This window comes from Lampetra fluviatilis, chromosome 5 (assembly GCF_964198595.1).
Source record: "Lampetra fluviatilis chromosome 5, kcLamFluv1.1, whole genome shotgun sequence".
NCBI classification, from domain to species: Eukaryota; Metazoa; Chordata; class Hyperoartia; order Petromyzontiformes; family Petromyzontidae; genus Lampetra; species Lampetra fluviatilis.
The window spans coordinates 13,343,713-13,367,816 of NC_136279.1; the positions used below are offsets into that span (position 1 = coordinate 13,343,713).

The 24,104-nt window shown below is 40.8% G+C and overlaps 1 protein-coding gene across 1 annotated transcript; it reads right to left on the reverse strand.

Annotated features, from left to right (window-relative positions):
• Nucleotides 1–1,165: 1,165 nt before the first annotated feature.
• Nucleotides 1,166–15,063, reverse strand: LOC144932242 (uncharacterized). Its single transcript, XM_078856186.1, has 13 exons — nt 14,983–15,063; nt 14,479–14,597; nt 12,027–12,095; nt 11,063–11,128; nt 10,592–10,669; nt 10,369–10,446; nt 8,254–8,331; nt 7,758–7,802; nt 6,157–6,234; nt 5,625–5,684; nt 4,976–5,047; nt 3,962–4,054; nt 1,166–3,302 (listed from the first exon to the last, which is right to left on the reverse strand). Exons 2-13 carry the CDS (start codon nt 14,588–14,590, stop codon nt 3,277–3,279), a joined length of 855 nt encoding a protein of 284 aa, XP_078712312.1. The 5' UTR covers nt 14,591–14,597; nt 14,983–15,063; the 3' UTR covers nt 1,166–3,276.
• Between the last annotated feature and the right edge of the window lie 9,041 nt (nt 15,064–24,104).

The window sequence follows — 24,104 nt, forward strand, 5'->3', positions numbered from 1 at the left end:
AAATTCCTGAAATTAGTAGAACTATACGCACACTTATTTTGAATGCACTGTTATTAAGGCCGCAGTTAACAGGAAAGATGTTTAATTTGTATGCAGTAATATTTCCAACTTTTAATTTGAAACCCAATCTCCCGTAGTTGACGTTGCTCTCGTTTAAGGGACCCCTCTGTATACAAGACACATGGTGGAGTCTCCAGTGTCTGAATAGCACTGAGAAATGACCCTCTTTACGTGACACTTGGTCGATTCGTTAACCCATCGTTCTGGCGGGACTTGGTTCGCCCCGTCAGCTGAGATTGCGTGGATCGGGATTTCCAAAAACGGTGTTGAAGCTCCATAGAGAATCCTTCAAAGTGTTCCTTTCGGCGTTATTGCAGCGGTGCCTTCGTGTGTACCGGAATTATGGAGTCGCAAGGACCGTCTCCCACTTCGTTTTGGAGCGACGCTTCTGTTCGCTTTGGCTCCAGCTGAGTCCGCAGAGCCCCGGCCCTGTGACGCAATGAGCTCATTAGCATAAGGCTAGGCTCGGTTTCCCTGGCGAAGCTGCGGCTGCAATTTTATTTAAAGTTTTTTTTTTTACGGAGGCGAACGGTCGCCCAAGTCTTTCGTGAAAAATTTACCACCGCAACACTACACCCTTACGTGTAAAATCATGTTGCAGCACAGAGTTTTGACATTTTATTTGTACTGACATCATTTATGTAGCGACCTATTTTTGATGGGGTAAAAGTAACGAGTTTATAACAAAAGATAAAAAAAGATCGTGCAGGCGGGTATAGAGTAGAAGGATGTGCAAAAATAAACGTGATATAAGAAATGCGTGCAGAGGGGAGTTAAAATACAGGTGGACCGGTCACATTTAAATTAAGGCACGGGGAGACGGGAAATTGCTGCTACTCAAGGACATTATTGAGACTCACCCTGGCGCTCAGACAACTCCACAAATACTACCAGGTGGCAAATTAGCGTAGGCTCTCAAATTGCGTCGGTCGGTTGTGGGCGAGTGTTTTGTTGCCATTAAAAACGCGAATTGGCTATGACACAGGTACAAATGGCCTCCACCATTGAATACTTGTTCAAGTTGATCAGGTTCTTACTAGCACGATAAAGTAAAGTGAGACTGAAAGTCAGCATTTACAAAAACGTCACTTTATTATGGCTTTGTTTTAAAGGCAATACGTTTTATATTCGCGCGTCACACGTCACGTGTTATTAATGCTACATGTTGAGGCTTGGGCAGCTTAACAGCAACCTTGAACTACCGACAGCGATTAGTCAGTGTTGTCTATTATTCATCCGGTTTTTGTTAAGTTAATAAGTAATCTCAGGTCAGCTGGGGGTAACAGAACGCACACTCTTTCACTTCTGAAAAATAAGCAAATAGTATAGAAGCTAATAGCTAAGTGAGGTTTACCTGGTAAGATAAAAAAAAAACTAATTGTTTAGTGTCATTTGTATGTATTTCTAAGTGATTTGTTTACCTTTCCTTTACCTTACACTCATATCGTGCTTTGCATTGTTTGTTTTGTGTTAACGTTCTGACCAGCCACGACTGGACATCTCCAGAATGAATGATTCTGTATACACCAATGTGAAGCATGGGCCAGGTTCACGCCTTGATGAATTGTGCCTCATTGCTGCTGCGCTTTTACCAACATTGGACCAGACGCGTGAATCGGGCCCAATAAATGAATAATACTGCACGAGGAAGCCCTTCCGCTAGCAGTGGCGCGAGCATGTCATTACACAGCCTGCACCTTTACTACAGAGGGTGCGGGGACTCAACATTCAACGATTCTCGGAATGACCACCAGAGGGCGAGTGCGTATTGTGTGCAGGGAACTTCGAGTCGGCATTTTACACAATACGCTTTTAATTTCTCACAGGCGTTATAGCTCCGTTTTAAAATAAATTTACGGAGATCGGTAGAACTATACACACACCCTAATTTTTAATGCACCATAATGAAGGCCGCAGTGAACGGGAAAAAGTTTGATTTCTACGTGGTATCTTTTCTCGCGTCGGAACAATTGACGCCGTTTAAGGGACCCTTATGTATACAAGGCAGATGGTTCAGTCCCCATTGCCTGAATTGCACTTGGCAATGCACCTCTCTGCATGAGACTTGGTAGAATCTTTACCCCATCGCCCTCACGAGACCTCGTTTGCCTCCGTCAGCGCAGATTGTGTGAATGGGATGACGACAAATGGGCTTCAAGCTTGCTTCATGAGAAGACTTTAAAGTACTCTTAGGTTTTTTCGGTAAAGTCACGTAGGTAGAAAAATTTAAATAAAAAATAATAGAAGTAAAATAATAAGTATTCTTTTATTTCTATTAAATCTTCAAGCAATGCGGTATAATTATTATTTTATTCTATTATTAATAATAATTATTTTATTTATATTATTACTTCTATTATTTTTTATTTTACTTTTTCTACCTACGTGACTTTACCGAAAAAACCTAAGAGTATGAATCCTTGCAGTCACGAAAGCTTCAAATCTAGAAAGACTTTAAAGTGTTTGCTTATGCGTCGTTACAACAGCGCGCCTGCAAGTCAACTGAAGTTGTTGGGGTTTTTTTTTACGGAGGAGAGTGGGTGACAAGGAAGGTGGACGCTTGGCAATGAACGGTGTCCCAAGGACCCTGTTAAACAACAACCACTGCAACTACGGCCTTAAGTGTAAGTTATGTACAGAATACAGTGTCTAATGTTTTCAAACATACAGTATATTAACACAATTGTTTGAAGCTAATTTAAATCAAGCAACACCTATCGTTATGCAAAGTCATACCGCATTGCTTGAAGATTTAAAAATGTTACTCTAAAATATCCGCACATGCATTCGGCAAAACTAATTATATTTCAATACAGTAAACTATGTTGGAAAAATGAAGCATTTTATTCGTGCATACGGTATATTAGTGTTAGGCTCCTAAATATTGAGTATTGTCTTTATTATTAATAGTGCATATCAAGTAAAGCTATGACCAAGTCACTGAGAATGCACCCACTCTCATTGGATCTTGGAAGCAAAGCAAATTTGAGCCTGGATATTGCTTGGATAGGAAACCACCATGCATAAAACGGATTAAAGGTAATTGCGTGTCAACGTGGTGCATAGCTGTATGTCTATGCCCCTAGCCTTCACCAACCCGAATGTAGAATAATCAAATGACCCCCACGACCCGCACAGATGCGGGGAGCCCCTCCGCTGTCGGTAAAGCCTCGCGTGTTTTTCTTCCCTCCATCAAAAACAGTTGCTGCTGTCTTCTCAACACTTGGCAACAGGTACAAACCCTACAGGGAGACCAAAGATGTGTGTCAATGGAGGTGACGCAGAACATTGCAGTTAAAGACTATGGACTGGTTGTCCCTAACAGAAGGCACATAAAGGCCATGTCTATGCACCAAATAACACCGCTGTAATCCCAGGTTTAAATGCAGGAGCTGATTGGTTTTTGGTCTCAAGTGGCTCATAATGGCCATCTCAAGGCACTGAGCCAGGCCTGGTGGTTTGGATGCGGTGAGGATATTGGTTAAATATTCGTGGTCAGAGAGAGTGTGGGAAGTAATATGGTGCTAAAGTGTTTTAATTAAGGTGGTGGTTGAGTTATTTTGAGTGGTGATGGTGATGCTGGCATTGGTCATGGTGGTGATGATGATGATTTTTGAAATTGTGATGGTGGTCGTATTGGTAGTTGCGCTGGAGTGTTGTGATGATTGAGGGAGTGATTTTAGTCGTGGTGGGAGCGATTGTGGTGGTGGTTTGCTAGTGGTGGTTTTAGTAGTCAAGGTTTAGGTAATTTTGGCAGTTGTGGTGGAGTAAATGTGATTGGTATAATGGTAGGAATGACGGTTTTAGCATGTGCTGGTGGAAGCTCAGCAGTGGTGGTCGTTTAAGTAGTTTGGTAGTGGTTTTCGTCGGTGTAGTGGTAGTAGTAGTGTTGAGGGTGGACCTTCATCTTTGCGCCGTCTCAATTTGAGGATGGTGAAGATGGTCAGGCCAATGACCAATAGACCAGCAACTCCAGCAACGGCGAATATCGGGACTGCACAGGGGACACACGAACACACACTCGTGGGAATATGTAAATGTATGTGAATACATTAACCTGTGAAGACACGCTGGCAAAAAAATATGCATTAACATAAGAGATTTAACACCGGCATAACTACAGTCGTGAATAAACTATAAACAACATAAAAGTTCTCCAACATCTTGGTTTGGCTAGGACAAGTATCAGTTTTCTAAACGCTGTTCCAGTGTACCGAAGCGTTTGTGAAAATGTGAAATTTGTCCCGAGTCTGAAGATCGACTCTTGATACGGGCTAAGGACAGGGCAATTTGGGTATGGTTGATAGATGAGTAGATGGGGCCAATTTCAGAAATAACTATGTCACTCTGTGTGGGGTAAGAGACTGATTAATTGGCGCCAGCTTTTGATTGGGCGTGACTATATAATAATACAGGGACTGGTAGAAGAAGGGGTTTCTAGTCCACCATGTTTCCCATATGAGCCTCCCAGAAATTTGGTAATTTTAAAGCAAATTAATTAAGACCCGTCACTTTATTCTTACAATGGCATTGGTTTATGAGGCGAACCCTTGCTGTTCAGACATGGTGAATCAAAATCGGTGAAGGATTGCTTTAATTAACCAGTTATACTGAGAAACTTTCATTTGAATATTCTCTGCAACTGGATGGATGTATTATTTTAGCATTTGTTTTTTATTGATCCAATTTTATGGTCATATTCATGCCGACCCTAAATACACTTTCTAAGTATCATCATTGTAACCATTTGACTCAAACGACTAGACTCGCCACATCGTGTGTTCGGGAGAGTTTTGGCATCACTGAAACTATAATAATTATTTTTCAAATATAACTTTTTGGAGATCTAATAAGGGTAATCAAAAAGTCCAACTTTAAGTTTTCAACCAAAATCATAAAAAGGGGAAAGACATACTCATAGATTTTGGAGTCGGATAGAGCCCGTAGCATTCCTCCATCGTGGTTGTACAATTTGGCGTCTCACAATCTACATGCACACACCACACACAAAAAACAATATCCCCCATGTAGCCTTTAACAGACTGTTAAAGCAAGTGCTATTAGCGAGCACATATGAAGGCCAGAACGGTACACGAGAGAGTGAGTAGCCAGCAGCACGCCCGGCCATCGTTGTCTCCCAAGTGGCGATGTTTACACACCGTACCAGGTACTCATTTGAGACTGAGTCGACCTCGCAGAGGCCCAGCACCATTTCAGATAATCGTCACAGGTGTTGGCTGTGAGCGGGAATCGAACTTTGGTATCGAGTTCAGAGCGCAGTGGTTAGTGCAGCATGCTAACTGCTACACTACTGCTCTCCACACACATATATGTACAAAAAACCAGTATATACTCAGAATCTCCAAAAAACCTATGATTAAACGTTACAGGCTGTGAACCCAAGTCCTGTTAGTAAGCTCCTGCTCAGGCTGTCACAGGACACAGGTGGGGTTGTACGCCAGGCACTGCCTTGTCTCTCCAGTGTGGATGCTGATGAACACACTATGCCTGTTTATCGCTCGGTATGTAAATATCACATGGACAAAGTAGAGTATAGCCCTCACCTCTGGGGTAGACGTTACTCACGTATGCACAGTGCTCCAAACTAAATTCCGTATATATACCTGGGGGCAAGACCAGAATATTTAGAAATCAGTAACATTGAATTAACAAATTCGTATAACACAATAGCAGCAAAACTGTAAAAAGTTAAACATCGAATGCACTGATCCATACATAAAATAATAAAATATACATCAACAAGAAAACATTTTCAGTAAAATAATAAATCTGGTACAATAAAGGAAATGTAGGAACACTTCATTAGCCTCCATTGTCGCTTTTGGGCTGACTGACAGAAATATAAGAGATACATAAATACTACCAAAAACACACCTCATAGAGAATTGTTGCCATGACATCTAGGGGTTTTGTATTCATCAGGATTTTGGATTTTCGGTGCTTGTGTAGCTAACCTGGGTTTTCGAATTCAAAAGGTATTTCGTTTACCTGGGTTTTATAACTCACTTAAATGTTTTAGCTCACTTGAGTGTTTAAACTCATCTCGGTTTTAGTGCTCACTCTTTTTTTACTTACGTGGATTCTTGGCCATTTCCTCATGGTGTTTCTTAATGCATTCCTCTGTATTTTCAAAACACTTAATGTATGCACAGTCTGTAAACAACAACAGTCCTTAGTAACAGTGATAAAAATGGCAGCAAGGCATTTAAATGCAGTAATGCATTTAATGATTAATATTCAATTTTTATACCAGTTATGCACCTTTTATTGACTGCACATCACAGTAGACATCAAACACTTAGAAATCCAATTTGAAAATACTTATAATTTACAGATTATTGTCACTTTACGATGATTACCGGAATCCTCGGAACACCGCGGTGGATTGAAAACGCTCCAAGGACAGCTATCCATGAAGCAAGTTTTTTTAAACTTGGATATGAAGTCTAGAATATGTGAGTAAAACAAAACCTTTCTGAAATATGAATCTTAAATATAAACCCATATTGCAGATTTATGCCATTTCGTTCTTATAAAAACGCATAACCATGTAATACCCGGATTTATCGCATGACTTATTTTCACTCATTAAATTAACAATGCCATCAGCAAATTTGAGATGGCTAAAATATTCTCCATTTATACATAAGCCTTTTTATTCTTCAATCAAGTTTCAGAAGATATATTTTAATGTTCCTTTAAGTAACCTGGTTACAGCATTATCTTATTTATTCACTCCTCTTATGATTTGTACTTTAATGCTCTTTTCATACAATCTCAATTTACCATTTTCTCATAAAATAGTTTTGATAATAGGCTTTTCCCCTTTCTGGCAATAAAACAGGTGTTAAGATGCTAAAACACCAAACTGAAACCTTTGCAAGGAATTCGTTCATGAAGCCATCCATATTTATAGACTCAGACACAATTTCAACCGAGAAGATGGGTACAAACGGAGCAATCATTGGAAGGACGTTATTAACCAGTTTAAGTCATAACTGGCTGTGATGTTTCCATCCTACCTTCCGATATTAGTCTCACTTTAACATCACTAGCCCCGCCCACTTCGTTTATGATCCTTGGGCTACATCCATTTCGAAGCTTTAAAACAGACTGCCTCAGCAGCTTTCCCCCTCCTTTTTTCCTCCTGATGACGATCGCTTGTGTTGCGATCGAAACGTCGTAGTTTTTTGTTATTTTTTGTTATTTTCTTTGAACCTATCTACGTGACTTCACCGAAAGACCCAAGAATATGAATAACTGATATTTAAGATGATGGTGGTAGGTTGGCAGTTACCAATTAACCAAGTCCTGGGTTGCTCAGCCGAAATCACTCATTGGAAAACGAATGATGAGGGTGGTTATGTTTCCTCGGCCAGCACTGCTGCGTGATCTCGCTCGTAAGCACTTTGGAGATATTTTGATTTAATAAAAAAAAATCTCCAGGACAACGAGCGCAATAACAAATCGGCATTCTACGGGGTCCCGCTAAGCGAGGTCTACCTGCATTTACGATAATCATCATCAGCCATGACCCATCCACTGCTTGATGAAGGTGTCTCTCCAAACTACAATAATCTGATTTAGCTGCTGTATTTTTTTTCTCTTGAGCTAACTGAGTCATCTAACGTTTTGATTCAATTGCAGATTTCAACCATGGATAAGAGCAGGCTTACCGATGAACTCGTTTGTCATGTAGAGGACATTGAAATTGTTCATTCCTGAAACAGAAAGATGATAATTGTGCATGCATGCACGCACATTAATTTGCAGCATCACTCATTATTGGCTCTTGCAGACTCATGCCAAGATGACCTGTCTAGTGCGAATGAACACTTTCAGCTGGGACATCCAGTTCAAAAGAAAACGTGGAATGATACAAGAACACCTGCTCTTCATTGCAAAATATCTTATAAATGACTATCCCACTGTCAAATGTAAATGATATGACTATATATACACTATTCACTTGTATGCCTTGACCATCGGGTCTTGTATATCTTATATGCCTACATATCAGCTCTGAGGTCCATACAATGAGTATCACTTTATTGGATGTCAGCAGTGATTCTATTGAGAGACGTTCCAAACTTTAGGCGAAATTTTCACCACAGTGTATTTGTATGAGTGTAATTTTCTTATTTCAGTATTGTTTGTTGAAGGCACACTCACCCACGTCATGGATTCGCTTCTTCCACACGGGCTCAAAGCACTCACGACGCACCTTGACGTACTTCTCTGCCTTACAAGCTGCACACATCAAGGCCCCACAATTAATAACACGTTTACACAAATTCTCGTCCATGTGGAAGTCCATGACACCAACTCGATTATAAATGTCATAACTGTATTCAAGAGTAACGCTTTACATGTCATGATAAACAAAACAAACATTCATATAAGATTGAAATATAATCATTACCGTTCCATTTCACCACTGTTACAACTAAACCTTGTAACAATACTACTATGCTACCCAGTTATAGCTCTACACCACCCATTGTTAGTCTTCGACTACACAGTGCTACTTTAAGGCCACCAGCTTTACGAGTCAGGAGTGGCACATCTCCCCAATATTGTGATGCAACAAATGCTTGCCTCCTACCAAATTACCCATAATATGCCTGATCCCGTCAGATATTGGAAGCTAAGCAGAAGTCATTGCAGCAACATCCATTATTGTGCTGTTATTTTACAATAACTACACTCCCTGCTTTCAACCCGCACTGACTAGTGTGGTGAAGTATGGTCATCCAGCAGTAGATTGACAAAAGTGCAGTAACGTACACACATTCACATGCAACCATATACATAGGTACAACATTCGTGTACATACATGCATGCAAACATAAACAGATATGTAAGTACATGCACATGATCACTTACACAATCACATATACATATTCCTTGACTGCAAGGACTAGTTTGTCATTGCACCATATAGAAATTACGCCCATACAAATACAAAAGGCTTCCCAAACGTATAGGCAAATAAAGACGTTGACGAGTGTAGGAGACAGAGTTGGTCATCGTCATACCAAAGATGAACAGGAACTGGCTCATCCCGATCACATCCCAAGGTGAAGAGGGAAGGGCTGACCACGCAGCTTTACCTGGGGCCTTTCCACTATCATTAAGGACCTCAATGATCACCATTGATACCTCATTTGCCAGTAAAAAAGGTGTCAGTTTTGTTGCCAGATAAAAGGGTAAAAAACCAATTATCGACCTCAATGATCATGAACAGATGGTTAAGAACCACAACAATATAAAGAACCTAATTATGTTATTGATGGTATTGCGATCCTTGACCACATTATTATTGAGTTTGGGTATCTGTCTTATTAAAACATTTGACACATCTGCAGCAGATTGACAAAGATTATGATGTTCGTGCAAGGGATACAAGAGTTAAAATAAAACATCTAACTCATCTACTTTGTTCATGCCCTTTACAGGCGTTTGTCTTCTGTGAAGGTATAGGCAAATACTACCACCATTACTGTACTTGCCTCCTGTTCAAAAATGGGCGAACTCATAACAGACTGGAACTTTCTACATACTCCACCCCTACGCTCATAGATCATCTTCATAATCTAACTCATAAGAGAACCACACCCCTTATTTTATGTTATCCTGCCCCAAGTAGAGCACTATCTACCTACCCATCATGGTGATAAGAGCTGGAACCATGCCTCCAGACCTTCTGTATTCCATAAAAGTCCAGCTTCTTACAGCATTTCTTCCTTAGCAAGCATTTATGTAGACATTCCATATGGTCACAGTCACATACCACAATATGGGGTTTGACCGGCAGACATAGATAGCTGGCAGCTCGGGGCCTCCGGGTCTTATTTGTCATCGTTAAATTGGATTGTTGAATGATGTATTTGTGTTACGATTAATCGCATTAAATAAAATGGTTAAAATGGCAGGATTAATTTGATTATCCTCTCATTTCGAATCTTGGTGGTACAATTACAATCACCCGTACATACATGCACACGTATATATGTAGACATGGACACGAATGCAGTTTTGTTTTAGTTTTTGAATGACGGCAGCGACGCAGCTACTCGGATGTGCAGTGGCAAGGACTGTTCCAGGCATGTGGGTCGGCAATGGCAAAGCTGTGTCCGACAAACATTACTGCTTCTAGGCCACAGAGGCTGATCTCAAAACGATCAATTTTTTTTGCTCAAGACCACCTACAGCTGTGTCTAGGTGACCCAGTTGTACGGCTAAAGCACACGCCTCAAGTTGTAGACCACTCAGAGTGCAATTCACCTTCGAGCAGATCCTTCGAAGCACTTTTTGTTTTGAGGCATTCGTTGTCGACTTTTGTGAAGCCATCCCCTTCACAGACTTCATCACAAGTAAAGTAGAAGAACATAATCAATTTTACAATAACAAACAACAAATATTGTCATTCAATAATGCTATTTTATGGTGCGTAGTTAATTCAGGAGGCCCAGTGAGCCAAACTAAGGCACCTTATGGCCACACTTACTTTCTTCAGGACTCAGGTGATTGTTGAGTGGCTTCTCACACTCAATCCTCACATCGTGACATTTATCAAAGAGGCAGTCTGAAGCACAAGGTTGAAGTGGGGAGATAATACAATGACAATTCGTAATTTCTTCATATAAATCATAACATTTCCATGACTTCTGTGCATTGTCTTCTACGTGCTGTCCATCTAATCTGTACTCTACATTTTCTCTGCATTGTCTTGCATGTTCTTTCTAAGGTAACTTACACCTATAAAACAAATGTACCTATAATGTACATGCTATAAAAAACATGATTGATTCGTAGATGCATTATTCTATGTACGTATCCGGAGAGTCAGGTTTAAACAATCAATCAATACATTCCCATTAAATGTGCGTTGACGGCTAATCCTGTAACTTAACCCCACTCAATCACGACACTTCCTCTAGAGCCCAACCTTTGTAACTTCTTTCCTCCCTTGACTCACCGGAGAAACTAACGTTGGCATTGGAGCACTCCGATGTCGCGGCGTTGCATCCCTTAATCTTGCACTCTGTAACAGGAGCGCATGGAGCGACGTGTCACGACAGAGAGAGAGCCACACCACGTGTCTACGAGATGACAGTGCATACAGTGGGTTGGTGATCTCATCTGTGCGAACAATTGAGTTGTATTCGCTTGCTATTGTGAAGTTTCTCCAGATACTCTGGTTTCCTCCCAAGTGGAAAAAAACACTCATTAAAGTGATTTCTAAACATCCTCAATGCAATCCCCTTGCAACTAAAACCTCAAGCAAGGGAGCAATATTGGACTCACTTGTGGTGTCTCTCCCACTCCTTTAAACATTATAGATATGATCGCTCCTGGATTTCCAAATATTTGGCGTTTCCACTGCGAGCTAAGAATGCTGAATATTCCTTAGTTGGTCTCTTTGAATATTTGACTATTCCACTTAATCCTAACAATCCAAATACGCTTGAGTGTATATACATCACTTTTGAGTGTTCAGCATTTTGGATGGAATCCTAAGACATCCTTAGTTTCGCATTATGAGACTTGGGCTTTTACAAAACCCAGAGCAGGCTTTAGTTTACTTACATGAATTTAGAAATTTACAATAAATTGTTTGGTTATTTGTTGATTTGGGATATTTGAGTTTACACTAAATCTGAGAAATAATGAATTAAGGAATTAGCGAATAAGCTCGTGAATTCATGAGGGATGAAGTGAATCTACCCAAGAGGGAATTAATACATATTTCGAGTAATGTTTGAATAGGAGAAAATAAATAAACCTGTGAGTGAATGCAACTAATGTACATGGTGAATGCGAGAACGTGTAAATTAAAAAATTGCCGAATGATAAAATAGACAATTAGTGATAGTCTTAACGACCAAATGAATGAATGGTAGAAGGATGCAATGTTTTAATGAATGAGTGAATAAGCTTACCGTGAATTTCATTCAATGTGAATCCACATTTTGCCTTCATGATGTCATCTGGAGGTCGCTCTGGTCGCACTGTATACAAGAATAATTATGGTATGATTAATATAACCATAAACTAGCATTGTCTTCTTGGTTTTTTCGGTAAAGTCACGTAAAAGGGAAGTAATAAGATAATAAAAATAAAACATAATAAAATAAAACATAATTATTTTATTATGTTTTATTTTTATTATTTTATTACTTCCCTTCTACGTGACTTTACCGAAAAAACCAAGAAGATGAATTCCTGCAGTCACGAAAGCTTTAAATCGAAATTTAGCATTGTCTTGCTACCACGCTCTGCAATTGTACATTCACCACAACGAATAGGCGATGCATGATATGCAATTCCTCCTCTTTCCCTTTGCCATATGCCCAACCATTAACTCTTGTATTCACTCAGAATATAGTATTGTTTTGGAGGTAGTGCTCGCTGAACTGTTCTTTTTATTTGACGATTTTGCCAGTTCTCCATGTCAGATCACGCCGTGTCAAAAAAGAATCACGAATTTTTAAAAGGGGAGCTTTTCTGCAGATTAGTCTGGTATTGCCATGTGGGTACTTTCCAGACTGGACACAATGCAAAAAGTATAAAAGTAGACTTTTGTATTTAGGGGGGGCGCAATAATGGATATATTTTGCACGGCAAGTGAGCGATGACGTTACATCTGTGATGTCACCCGCATGCGGCAGCGTTACGAAGTGTGCCTGCTGACGTCACGCATCCCCCCCACCCTCCGCGAAGGCCGTGTATTAATCCAAGACAAGAATCAAAGTCTCGGGCGAAGCCAGTATAGCTAGTATGAGATATAAAGCTCTTTTTCACAGATGTCCAGTAGGGGCAGGTAAGAACATTACAACAACAAACAATACAACAAATATGATAGGAGTGCAAAGTACAAGAAAGGTAAACAAATCACCCAAACACAGACAAATTAAACTAAACCATCCCCATCCTACCAGACAAAGTCCACTATAATTGTGATACATTTCAGCTTACTAGCCCTTCCAGAACACTATTAGAATTTGCAACGGTCACGATCATCTTTACTTATTTGATACATTAGCATGGTTGGCTACATACAGTGCTAAATAAGTTCGACATATATACATGCATAGGCTTTAATCGATTTAAATCGATTGTTATGCCTATGATACATGCAAAAAAATATTTATTATAAGAATTAATTATTTGTCATTGATGTGAATTACATGCCAACGATATACCAACACTATAAAAACCGCAATTAAAACTGAAAATAACAAGAAACAATAGAAATGAAATAAAAAACACAACGATTTTCAATTATGAATTATAATATTAAAGAGCAATTCACATCGATTACAATTTTGATTGTTCTCCAACATACCGGTGTGATGAAGCAAATATAAATTGGCACATTAGTTCAGGAGACAACTTTACTTACTTGGCTGGGTCGAGCGGAGGAGGGTGTACAACGGACAATGGCATTTTACTCATGCAATCTGACCAAAATATCAATATATTCATTGCCTACGCAAGTTTGTATTAACTTCTGTTGCTATTGGGGTCTTATCCTAAAAGCAAGAGTTGATCAAAACTGGGAGTCACAAACCAGGGAGAAAAAACTTCCAAAAATGCAAACGCATTTCCCCATCGTCTTCCATATTGCAAATGAAATATTTACGAAAACAAACGCATATTGGAAAGCGTTACATAATGTATGTGTATGTATAATCTTCCCGAACTGGTATACATAGAGACAATGGGGACCGGGTTGATATACGTTCTAAAAATGTTTTTTTAAGGGAATAAATATATTATTTCTCACAATTGAAGTCAGGATTATTTGAAAAATCTAGAAACTTAAATAATAGAATTTAAGTCCCCTAAACCTATGGAAGAGAGGTTTCACTCATAGGGCATGGTCAGCCTAAAGGTCTACATTGCGTCAAGGCTCGTGGTAAACACTTACAATAAATCACCATCAAATGAAAAAAAATCAGTACCAAAATATGAGAATAGATTTTCCCCTTTTTTCTGGCAACAAAGCTGTCTCTGGTGTGGACCAATCAGTTTCAACGACAATGCATTCTGACCACAAGTATTGTAGTTAATGCAGACATGATTCCTTGTAAAAGGTATCAGTTTGGTGTTTAACAACTTAACACCTGTTTTGTTATCAGAAAAAAGGGTAAAACCCTATTCTCATCACTATCAGTGAAGAAAGTATTTGCCACCAGTAGAGTGTGACACTAAAGCCGATAAAAAGCGAGCAAATCCCACCACTGGTTCAGAGTACATATTTATATACATGTATATAAATAAGCATTAATACCAGCACACGTAGATCCACAACGGCCAAGCAAGGCGTTGATATTTTTCAGACCGAATCGATCTAGGGGAAGGCCTCCCCGGTGTGGTGTATGTACGCACGTTTCCTCTTGGGCTGTGCGACGCTGCTGTTGGTTTTGGCCACGTTGGCGACGACGCTGGTCATGGTGAACATGAGAGAGAGGAGCAAGGCGATCCTAGCGAGGAGATGCATGGTCCCTCTGTGAACAAGACACGGGGAGACACAAAGATACACTAAGAGACACAGGGAGATAAGCAGAAACTATAGTGATACAGGGAGAGAGGAAAGACACAAGGATACATGTGTGAAGAGACAAAGAGACGCAGGGGGTGGCAGACGCACGTGGAGACACAGTGATAGGAGACCTATAATACACGGGGAGACAGGAGAGACACAACGATACATGTAAACCACGGGCAGAATTAAAGGAACATAGATAAATACGGGAAGGCATGTGGAGACATGGAAAGATGAGGATGCATCATAGTCAGCATCAAGATAATTTTGCCAAAAAGATGCATGGCCCCTCTGTGAATGGGACACGAGGAGACTGAGGACACGGGAAAACAAAGGGAGACACTCACGCTGATGAGTTGAGTAGAGTCACGAGGATACACGACGTCTGAACGGGACTGCGTGAGACACCTTCTCATCTTCATTTAAATATCCCCGAATCCATTCCCAAAGGAAGTGTGATCCACGTCTTGTTTTGCATCTGGTTTTTCTGGGGGGAGTTTTGGGAAACCTGACCCAATTCTTCACAAAAAACTTGATAATTTCCAGAAATTCCACTGGCTGAAAAATAAATGACATTTGAACATGCATAGGAGCTGTTTATAATTGAATTGGATGCTCAAATATTGTCACAGGTCATCACTAGCAACATGAATAGGATGAGCACAGTAGAAAGCCAGCAATCAGTTTCTACTCATAAATTAAAGATAGCCCTATTCTGATGTGTTGAGTGTGTTTTTAGGTATTATAAACATGGTGTGAGACACGACGATCATGACTTTATCTCCCCCCATTAAGAAATTACGTGCCTTTAATGTTTTGCATGGGGCACATTTCCTTTTTTGCTTATTTTGGTCGTAAAACATCCAAAATCGAACGTACCAAACACATTTTTGTTCCAGCATACCAACATCCTTTGTAAAAAGTGGTTTAACAACTTTTCCTCAAAAATCCCTCCCACATTTAGATTTATTGAGAATTGTCATGGTCTGCAAGGCTTCAAACACCAGATCAGGTGAGTACATCATCCATGTGCTTTTTTTCTATATAAATTTCAAAATGACTTATGTTTCAACGAAATATCTCTCTGTCATGTGGCTTTAAATCGTTTTCTTAGACCTCTCTCCTGCCTCACTCACCTGCCTCTCTTTTATAAATACACTCCTCTCCTGTTTTATACATCTATATCGCTGTACTCACCTGATCGGCCCATATGTATAAGAAACTCAATGTCATGTCAATATACAAAATTAATATACTACAAATATGCACCTTTATCTATAAAACACACGTACCTCTGAGGCATCATACCAAAACCCTTCAAAGTACTCTTCTAGGTTAATACAACACATGACACTCCAGTAACCTCCCCACTGCCGCACCACACATAATCAATTCTCTATCAGATACAGAGGTTCCATACTCTGGCATTCCTATCTTTACATTGTCAACATATCATCCTCCCTCAATAACTTCAAGCACAGACTACGGGTCAGCCTGATGAGCCTAACTTTTACACACACACACATTTCAGCACATATGTGCACACACAAACAAACATATTTTTTGTCGAACACTAAGTTGAACATGATTTGGCGCTTTTGCGACTGCAAGAATTACTTTTTGGTTCTTTCGGTAAAGTCACGTAGAAAGCAAATGAATTAAATAATATAATACGACGTTTCGATTGCAACACAAGCAATCATCATCAGGTACGAATGAATGAATGTTGACTGTTATGTTAGCCGACTCTGTGTTGTTTTGCATTATATTTATAAATGTACTAGGTTTGTTTTTTCTCATTCATTCGTATCTGATGATGATTGTTTGTGTTGCAATCGAAACGTCGTATTCTATTAGTAAAAAAAAAAAATCTTCGCGACTTTACCGAAGGAACCAAAAAGTAAGTTTAACATGTTTAATTTTAATTAGTATGCTTTGCTTAATTGATTAAACAATCTGTTTTGTATATAGATTGTTCTTTTTTGGTGTTTTTTTCCATATAAGCCCTCTTTGGTTTCCAACCTCACCTGAACACCTTTTCACCTTTTTTATTGACACGGTTTGTCTTTCAATTATCTTTTTTTGCGAATAATAAAATCGACAATCAAATCAATCGCTACTGAATATCTCTGCTATCTTATATCACTTGTGCATGCATATTTTTCTATTGAACGTGTCTCTTCTATCAGCTGTTGTTTCTATCTATTATTACTATGCTAGCCTTTTGCCCGTCCTAGGGCGGAAGCTGTAATATTTACGAAATAATTGAGCGGAGTATAATTGTATCTGGTGTAAATTTAATGGCAGTGAATCTTGCACGAAATAATGTAATCAAACACTACACTGCATTTCACTGTAGCACTGTGTTAATGGCAGTGAATCTTGCACAAAACGATGTCAACAAACACTTCACTGAAATTCACTGTAGTACTGTATTAATAGCCGTGATTCTTGCACAAACTATGTCAAAAACACCTCACTTCATGTCACTGTAGCACTGTATTTAACTGACCTTCAATTAGCCTTTTGGCCGTCCTAGGACGGAAGCTGTAATATTAAAGATGTATATTTACGTTTTTTTGCGATTGTAAAAATTATTTTAGGAATTGTTGCACTTAAAATGTTTTTCTCAACTTAAAAAATGAAACCTCGGTATACGATATTTTGTGTGAATCTCTTGTTCTGTATTAATGGGAGTGATTCTATGTCATAAAACACCTCACTTCATGGCACTGTAGCACTGCATTTAACTCACCTTCAATTAGTTAAAAATCACTGCTCTGATACTTTATTTGCTTTTGCATTTGCTCGCTAGGGTTGTAATCAATTTCAATTGGATACAATGTCCATATATATAAAAGGCAAAAGTGTGAATGTGTGTCTATTCAAAATGTTTAGCGTACTTCCCGACATGCAACAAACTGCAAATTTACCAAGTGGGTACTTTCCAAACTGTACACCATGCAAAAATTCTAAAAATACACTTTGGTTTTTTTTTGGGGGGGGGAAGAGTTCAATAATGCATATATTTTTTGCACGGCAAGTGAGCTGTGACGTCAAATGTCACGTGACAGATTTGACGTCACAGCTGCGCTACGAACCCGGCCACCCGAGTAAGATTCCCGCTCACGGCCACCGCCAGTGACGATTATTTGAACCGGTCCTGGGCCTCCCCTAGGTCGACTCAGCTTCAAACGAGTAACTGTTGTGGTGTGAACATCGACACTGGGGAGACAAAGGCGGCCGGGTGTGGTGAATCCAAGTCCCAGGCGAAGCCGGGTAGTAAAGCTAGTTTTATCATAATTGAGAAGCAAAAAATTAGACTTACCTTTTGTTTCAAGTGCTGAAGAAATAAATAAAGACACGAAATACACTTTGTTGCTGCGTATAATTATTTATTTTATTGACTTTCAATAAAGAAACGTCAAATTTAAAGCGAACTTGCGTTTAAAAAATGTCTTGTTTATGATAGTAATGGCAGTGGGGGGGGGGGGCTCTTTTGCAGTGATGTCACGTACGGATGTAGCACTGTGCTGAGTATATTTATTTTTTACTGTCACTTTCTGTATATAAACGTCATATTTGAAGCGACTTTGCGGAAAAAAATATCTTTCCACTCGACCTTCCGTGTTAGTGTAAAAATGCACCCGCTCATGATTATGTTATTATTGACGGGGGGGGGGGGGGTGTCCAGCATGTGGAGTGACGTCACACGCGTTACACACATTTCTGGGCGATTATAGGAGTAATCTCTCTCCTATCTTAGATATCGTATGAATTATTTTAGAATTCTGAATGAATATATAACCTATATATTGTGTAATGATGACTTGACACACGTCTCTTGAGATGGCACTTTATTGAAGACACGTTCACTTGACATCGTTTGCTCTACCGGCAGACTCCACCGTCCTCTTCTGTCACTTGACCACGCTCCCTTCTCGAACATCCCCGTAGCCACCAGTCCCTTCGCACTCACAACTGATTCCCCTGTCATTACCTCCCGTGGCCACTAGTCCACTCACACCGCATGGATACACTCCATTATCATTACAATTGCATTTCAATACATTTCATCTAAATTAATGTCTCATTTTATATCTCAGATGAGCATCTGTATTTATGTTATATCATGTTTTATAAATCCTGTACATTTTATCAAACATTTATCTTATCTCTAATCTCATTAGCTCATCTCTAATCACATTATATATCTTTGTTGTGTCGACCTTGCTCTTTTATGATTTTACAGCATCTTGGCCGACAGCAGTCTGCATCACTCTTATTGTATGATATCGCCATGTCTTGCGTACACATTTCTTTCATTTTCCTAAATATGTTAAATCTACATCACTCTCGTCTCAGTTTCTCTGTTGTTTGTTTTTTCGCTACATTCTTCTAACTTGCATCTCTCTTCTGATCTTACTACATCTGTCAATTGTATTTGTTTAGCAAGGTGAGAACTCAAGAGACCAGGACAGTCTCATTTGCAAGAGCAATCTAGGTCACAAAAAAATATGAAAGCAAAACGAAAAAGTACAGCAATGAAGTAAATAAAAAAACACAATGGTGTCCCATAATTGTCTACACAACTCTTCTTTTGTCACTCTTCCATCATTCATCACGTGACATCTCTTGGTCATGGCAATTGCTTCCTGTAGGCCTACGTGTATTGCTCTTATATGTCTTCCTTGATGCCGAAAGTCCACCTTCACTTCTTGCTTCTTCCACGTGGCAATGCAAGGCCAATGATGGTCACATGTTCGCCTTCATACGTTTTGACATATCTAAACCAAATAAGTCTACATCTTTTATGTATCTTTTCCATAAAATGTCCCTGCTGCCCTAGCTTTTTCCGTACCGTTTAATTGTTTTGTATTCTCGATGCTCTTTATCTCACGAGGAGTTTATAAATATGAAGAGTGCATTTCAGTAGTGGAGTTATGTTGAACTTATTTTGCACCGTACGTAGCCAACTGTGCTAATCCAAGGTGCGGGGGGGGGGGTAACTTCTGCTTTGGGCCCACAGTGCGTGAGTGAACACCGCCCTTCCCTTCAGATTTTTGCCAGATCTTTAAACTGTTGAAGAGGTGGATAAAGAAAGTGGATTCAAAAAAATATTAGGTTCACCCCTACCAAAGAAACCCTTCTAACCATCCTAAAATGGAAAAACTTACCCAACTCCCAAAGGGAGAGTTAATGGTAGGAAATGTTTACTGTTTTGTTTTGTGGAAATGAAAAGCCTGAGTGATAAAATGCACAGAAATTGCCTCTTCATAATATCTGTACTCCTTTCCTATACACACTCTCCCACAAGAGGAACAAAAACAACGTACACAAAAACAGCAAATAACAAGCCAAGGTGGCCAGTTCATGCCCCCAGAGGATGGGAGGGTGGGGGCTATTACCACCACCGGCCCATTCATTGTCTGTGCACTGCTGGATGAAGGTCATACAATACAATAGATTTTTATTTTACAAATATATTTGGCAACAGTGACATACTACCAGTCCACAGTTGTCTCTCACGGCTTCAATGCTGCTGTCGGTATGTCACATTTGCTCAAATGTATTTGAATGGTGACCAAGGACAAAACAACTACACTACATACTGCAAAAGGCTACGTACTTTTTACACGTTTGTGTGTTAATTCCTAACATGTCCACTAATTTCCTCTGTCAAGGTGAAATCTTCCAATTCCAAAAAAGTTGTGTTTTTCTTGGCAATGCTTCGATATCCTACTGATGAAAACAGCAATTTTAGCAACTTAAAAAAATATATATTCTGCTCGTTGATATTTTAATTTGGGGTTTTCCACAGGATGTTTCATATACACACTCGCTTTACGGCCCGGCTTCGCCCGGGACTTGGATTCACCACACCCAGCCACCTTTGTCCCCTCAGTGGCGATGTTCACAAACCACACCAGTTACTCGTTTGAGGCTGAGTCGACCTAGGGGAGGCCCAGGATCGGTTCAAATAATCGTCACCGGTGGTGGCCGTGAGCGGGAATCGAACTCGGGTCGCCGGGTTCGTAGCGCAGCACGCGAATCACTACGCAGTTGCTGCCCCCCCCCTCACACAGGATAAAGACAAAGATCCCCCGTGTAGCCTGTGAGACTGTAGGGGGCAAGTGCTGTTAGCGAGGACCTATGAAGGCCGGCACGGCACACGAGGGCGTGGGTGGCCAGCACCACGCCCGGCCGCCTTTGTCTCCCCAGTAGCGATGTTCACACCACACCAGTTACTCGTTTGAGGCTGAGTCGACCTAGGGGAGGCCCAGGACCGGTTCAAATAATCGTCACCGGTGGTGGCCGTGAGCAGGAATCGAACTCGGGTGGCCGGGGAGGCCGGGTTTGTAGCGCAGCGCGCTAACCACTACACTACCGCTTCCCCCACACACACGCGCGCGCGTCCATAGGTACACATACACGCGCTTGCTGCAGACATACAACTTTCAGGGTGCGTACGGCAGTAAACGACGATAAAGCAATGCTGCGCGAAGAACGCCTTAGACCTGCAACACATTTGTATTTCACTTTACCCGCGATCAGCTGGCACACTCCGTTAAGCTTCCGCACACGGGTCACATGACAGATGTGACGTCACAGATAACTTGCCGTGCAAAATATATGCATTATTCCACCCCCCCCCCCAAACAATACAAAAGTGTATTAATAATTTTTGCATGGTGTACAGTCTGGAAAGCACCTGCCGGGGTATTTTGTACCATCGGACACTCCACCCCCACAACTCCCAATCGGTGATGGGGCAAATGTGGAGAGAGTGGAGAGTTTCCCATACCTGGGCAGTGTGCTTTTGACCGGCTCCAGTTTAACAGCAGAGGTCTCACTCCGAATCAGTCGAGCGGCAATATCTTTTCATCGGTTGCGTAGCGGTGTATGGAAGCTACCTGGTCTGTCGCTCCGCACGAAGCTTCAGGTCTTCTCGGCCACGGTCATTCCCTCTCTTCTCTACGCTTGCGAAATGTGGACCCCCCCTAATGGAGCATCTTCGCGGGTTAGAAACATTTACGCTGGCCTGCCTACGATCCATCCTGGGTTTAACCAGGCTGGATTGTGTGAGGAGCTCACAAATCCTTGAAAGATCTGGGCAAAGTTCCATCGGTGAGCTCCTCCGGTAGGCAAGGCTGCGTTGGCTGGGTCATGTAGCCCACATGCCCAGCCACCGCATGCCTTAACAGCTTATGTTCGGCTGGATCGAGAGGGCTAAACAGGCGTGGCACAGGCTAGAGAAGAGATGGAGTGATGTGGTATAGGAGGACGTGGAGCTGAGTAGACTGGCCGATGACTGGTACCAGCGGTGTCAAGATCAGCCTCTGTGGGGGAGGCTCGTGAAGGACGCTACTAGGCAGTTGGAGGCAGTCGCCCTCCAACAACGGAGGGCGGAGGAGCGACGCTCACAACAACGAGCGGAGCGCCGGGTAGCTAAAGCACAGCAAGTTAGCACAGTAGGGGGCACAGGTGGTGCATCAGTCAGTCATCTTGGTCATCTCAGTCAGTCGACCCGTGGCACCTGGGTCTGCCCCGTGACCTCCTGCCAGCGGGCGTTCGACACTTCACGTGGCCTCAAGGTGCACATGGCCTGGCACAAGCGTCGTGGTGACATCACCGCCACTTAGTGGCGAATGGCGGTTGTTGTTGTTGTGCACGAGTACACGTACTTGTGTGTGTGTGCGCAATTGTGGGTACTCATTATGCCCCTTCCAACAAGCAAGCCAGCATCAGGAATATTTTCTATTAATGTTACTTTCTTTAATGTTTATTTACGATACAATATTTATTCGAGACATGCGTTTAGAGTATTTGGCTGCTGTAAATTTCCACATTATAAGCCACTTCGTAAAGAAGTCATTTGTGGCCAGGTCACTTCTGAATCAGAGCTATATAGCTCAGTGTTCCTTCCCTGGTAAAATAAATAGTTAGTGAACACAAATTTCTTTATTGTATACATTCTTATTCCAGTATTACATAGGAATGTACAATATTTACTCTTATTTATGAGTTTAACAATTGTTCCCTTTTTTGTTGAAGTGTAACAGATCTTATAACGCTGACCGTATGTTCATTTAAATACTGTACAGTTTTGTGTTCCGACTTAGCAACCGTTTGACTTTAGAATAAGAATCTTTATTCATTCTGGAGAAATCCGATGAGATATTAAGCTATGTTTCAGAGATGTCCAGTATTTCACAGATGTCTAGACTGACCAATGGGTCTCAGGAACGGAACCCGTTCATAACACGAGGACTGCCCGATAAATATGCTTCAAATTTATGAGATATTTCTATATTTATATAATGCATCCGCCTCAAGGAAGTCTCTGTGATTATGTGTTACAAGAAGGATGTGTAGACAATGACCGGACGATGGAAATTAATTTCGCCTTGTTGGCACAATATCTGTTATCACTTATTTCTGCTGCTGAGAGGAGTGGTGACTGTGGAGCTGGAATCGTCGGGGTTTTGGCCCGGGTTCTGGGTTCCTTTCCCATCCCGTTGTGCTCATGACCCCTATGCTTGCACGCTTATCCTTATCGGAGCTGGACTGAAGTCTTATTTTGGCAACTGTTATTTTTATCATCACCATCATTAAATATTCTGTTCGTAGACAGGTTAGAAGTACAATGATCACCTCCATGTTGAAGTATATTTCGCGGATCTGTTCCATATGTCATTCCTTGTTCAACTTTATCTAGCGTCGTGCTTTTCCTTCCTCTTGGTTTTTTTCTAAAGAATATTCCCTCAATCACTTACTTTATCAAGCTGTTCCATCTATTACCTGCCAAATCCTGATTGTCTTGCTCTTTCTCATTGATTGAATGAGTTCACGTTTTTATTCTATCTGACCCAATGCATATTTGTTTTTAATGCCCAGCTTATTTTCAGAATTCTCCAAATTCACATTTAAAACCTTCCAATCTCTGTCTTTTGTATTGGTCCACGTCTTTCAGGCACACATTGCCACACCCCTGATGCAGTTTTTTTTATTATTATTTTCTTACATTTTCAATCAAAGAGTTTTGTTAGATATTATTTGGGTCTTTCGGTAAAGCCACGTACATAGAAAAATAATAATAACAAAATAAAAATATCACGACGTTTCGATCGCAACACAAGCAATCGTCATAAGGTGAAAAATATAGCAGGAGAGCTGCTGAGGCAGGAAAAAATATAGCGGGAGAGCTGCTGAAGCAGGATGTTATAAAGGTTTGAGATGGGTGTAGCACAAGAGTCAAAAGCGAAGTGGGCAGGGCTAGAGATTAAATTTGCATGTCAATGTAAGGTCGGAGAGCTGGGCGACCTCCATGACGTCGAAGCAGTGGAGGTGGCCATTGTATTGTGTAATAAAAACGAACAACACAAAACCACCGCCACATCGAGGAAAACGAGCAACGGTGGCTGTGTTAGTGAGACATTTAGCCTGTTAATGTAAAGACATTTAACCT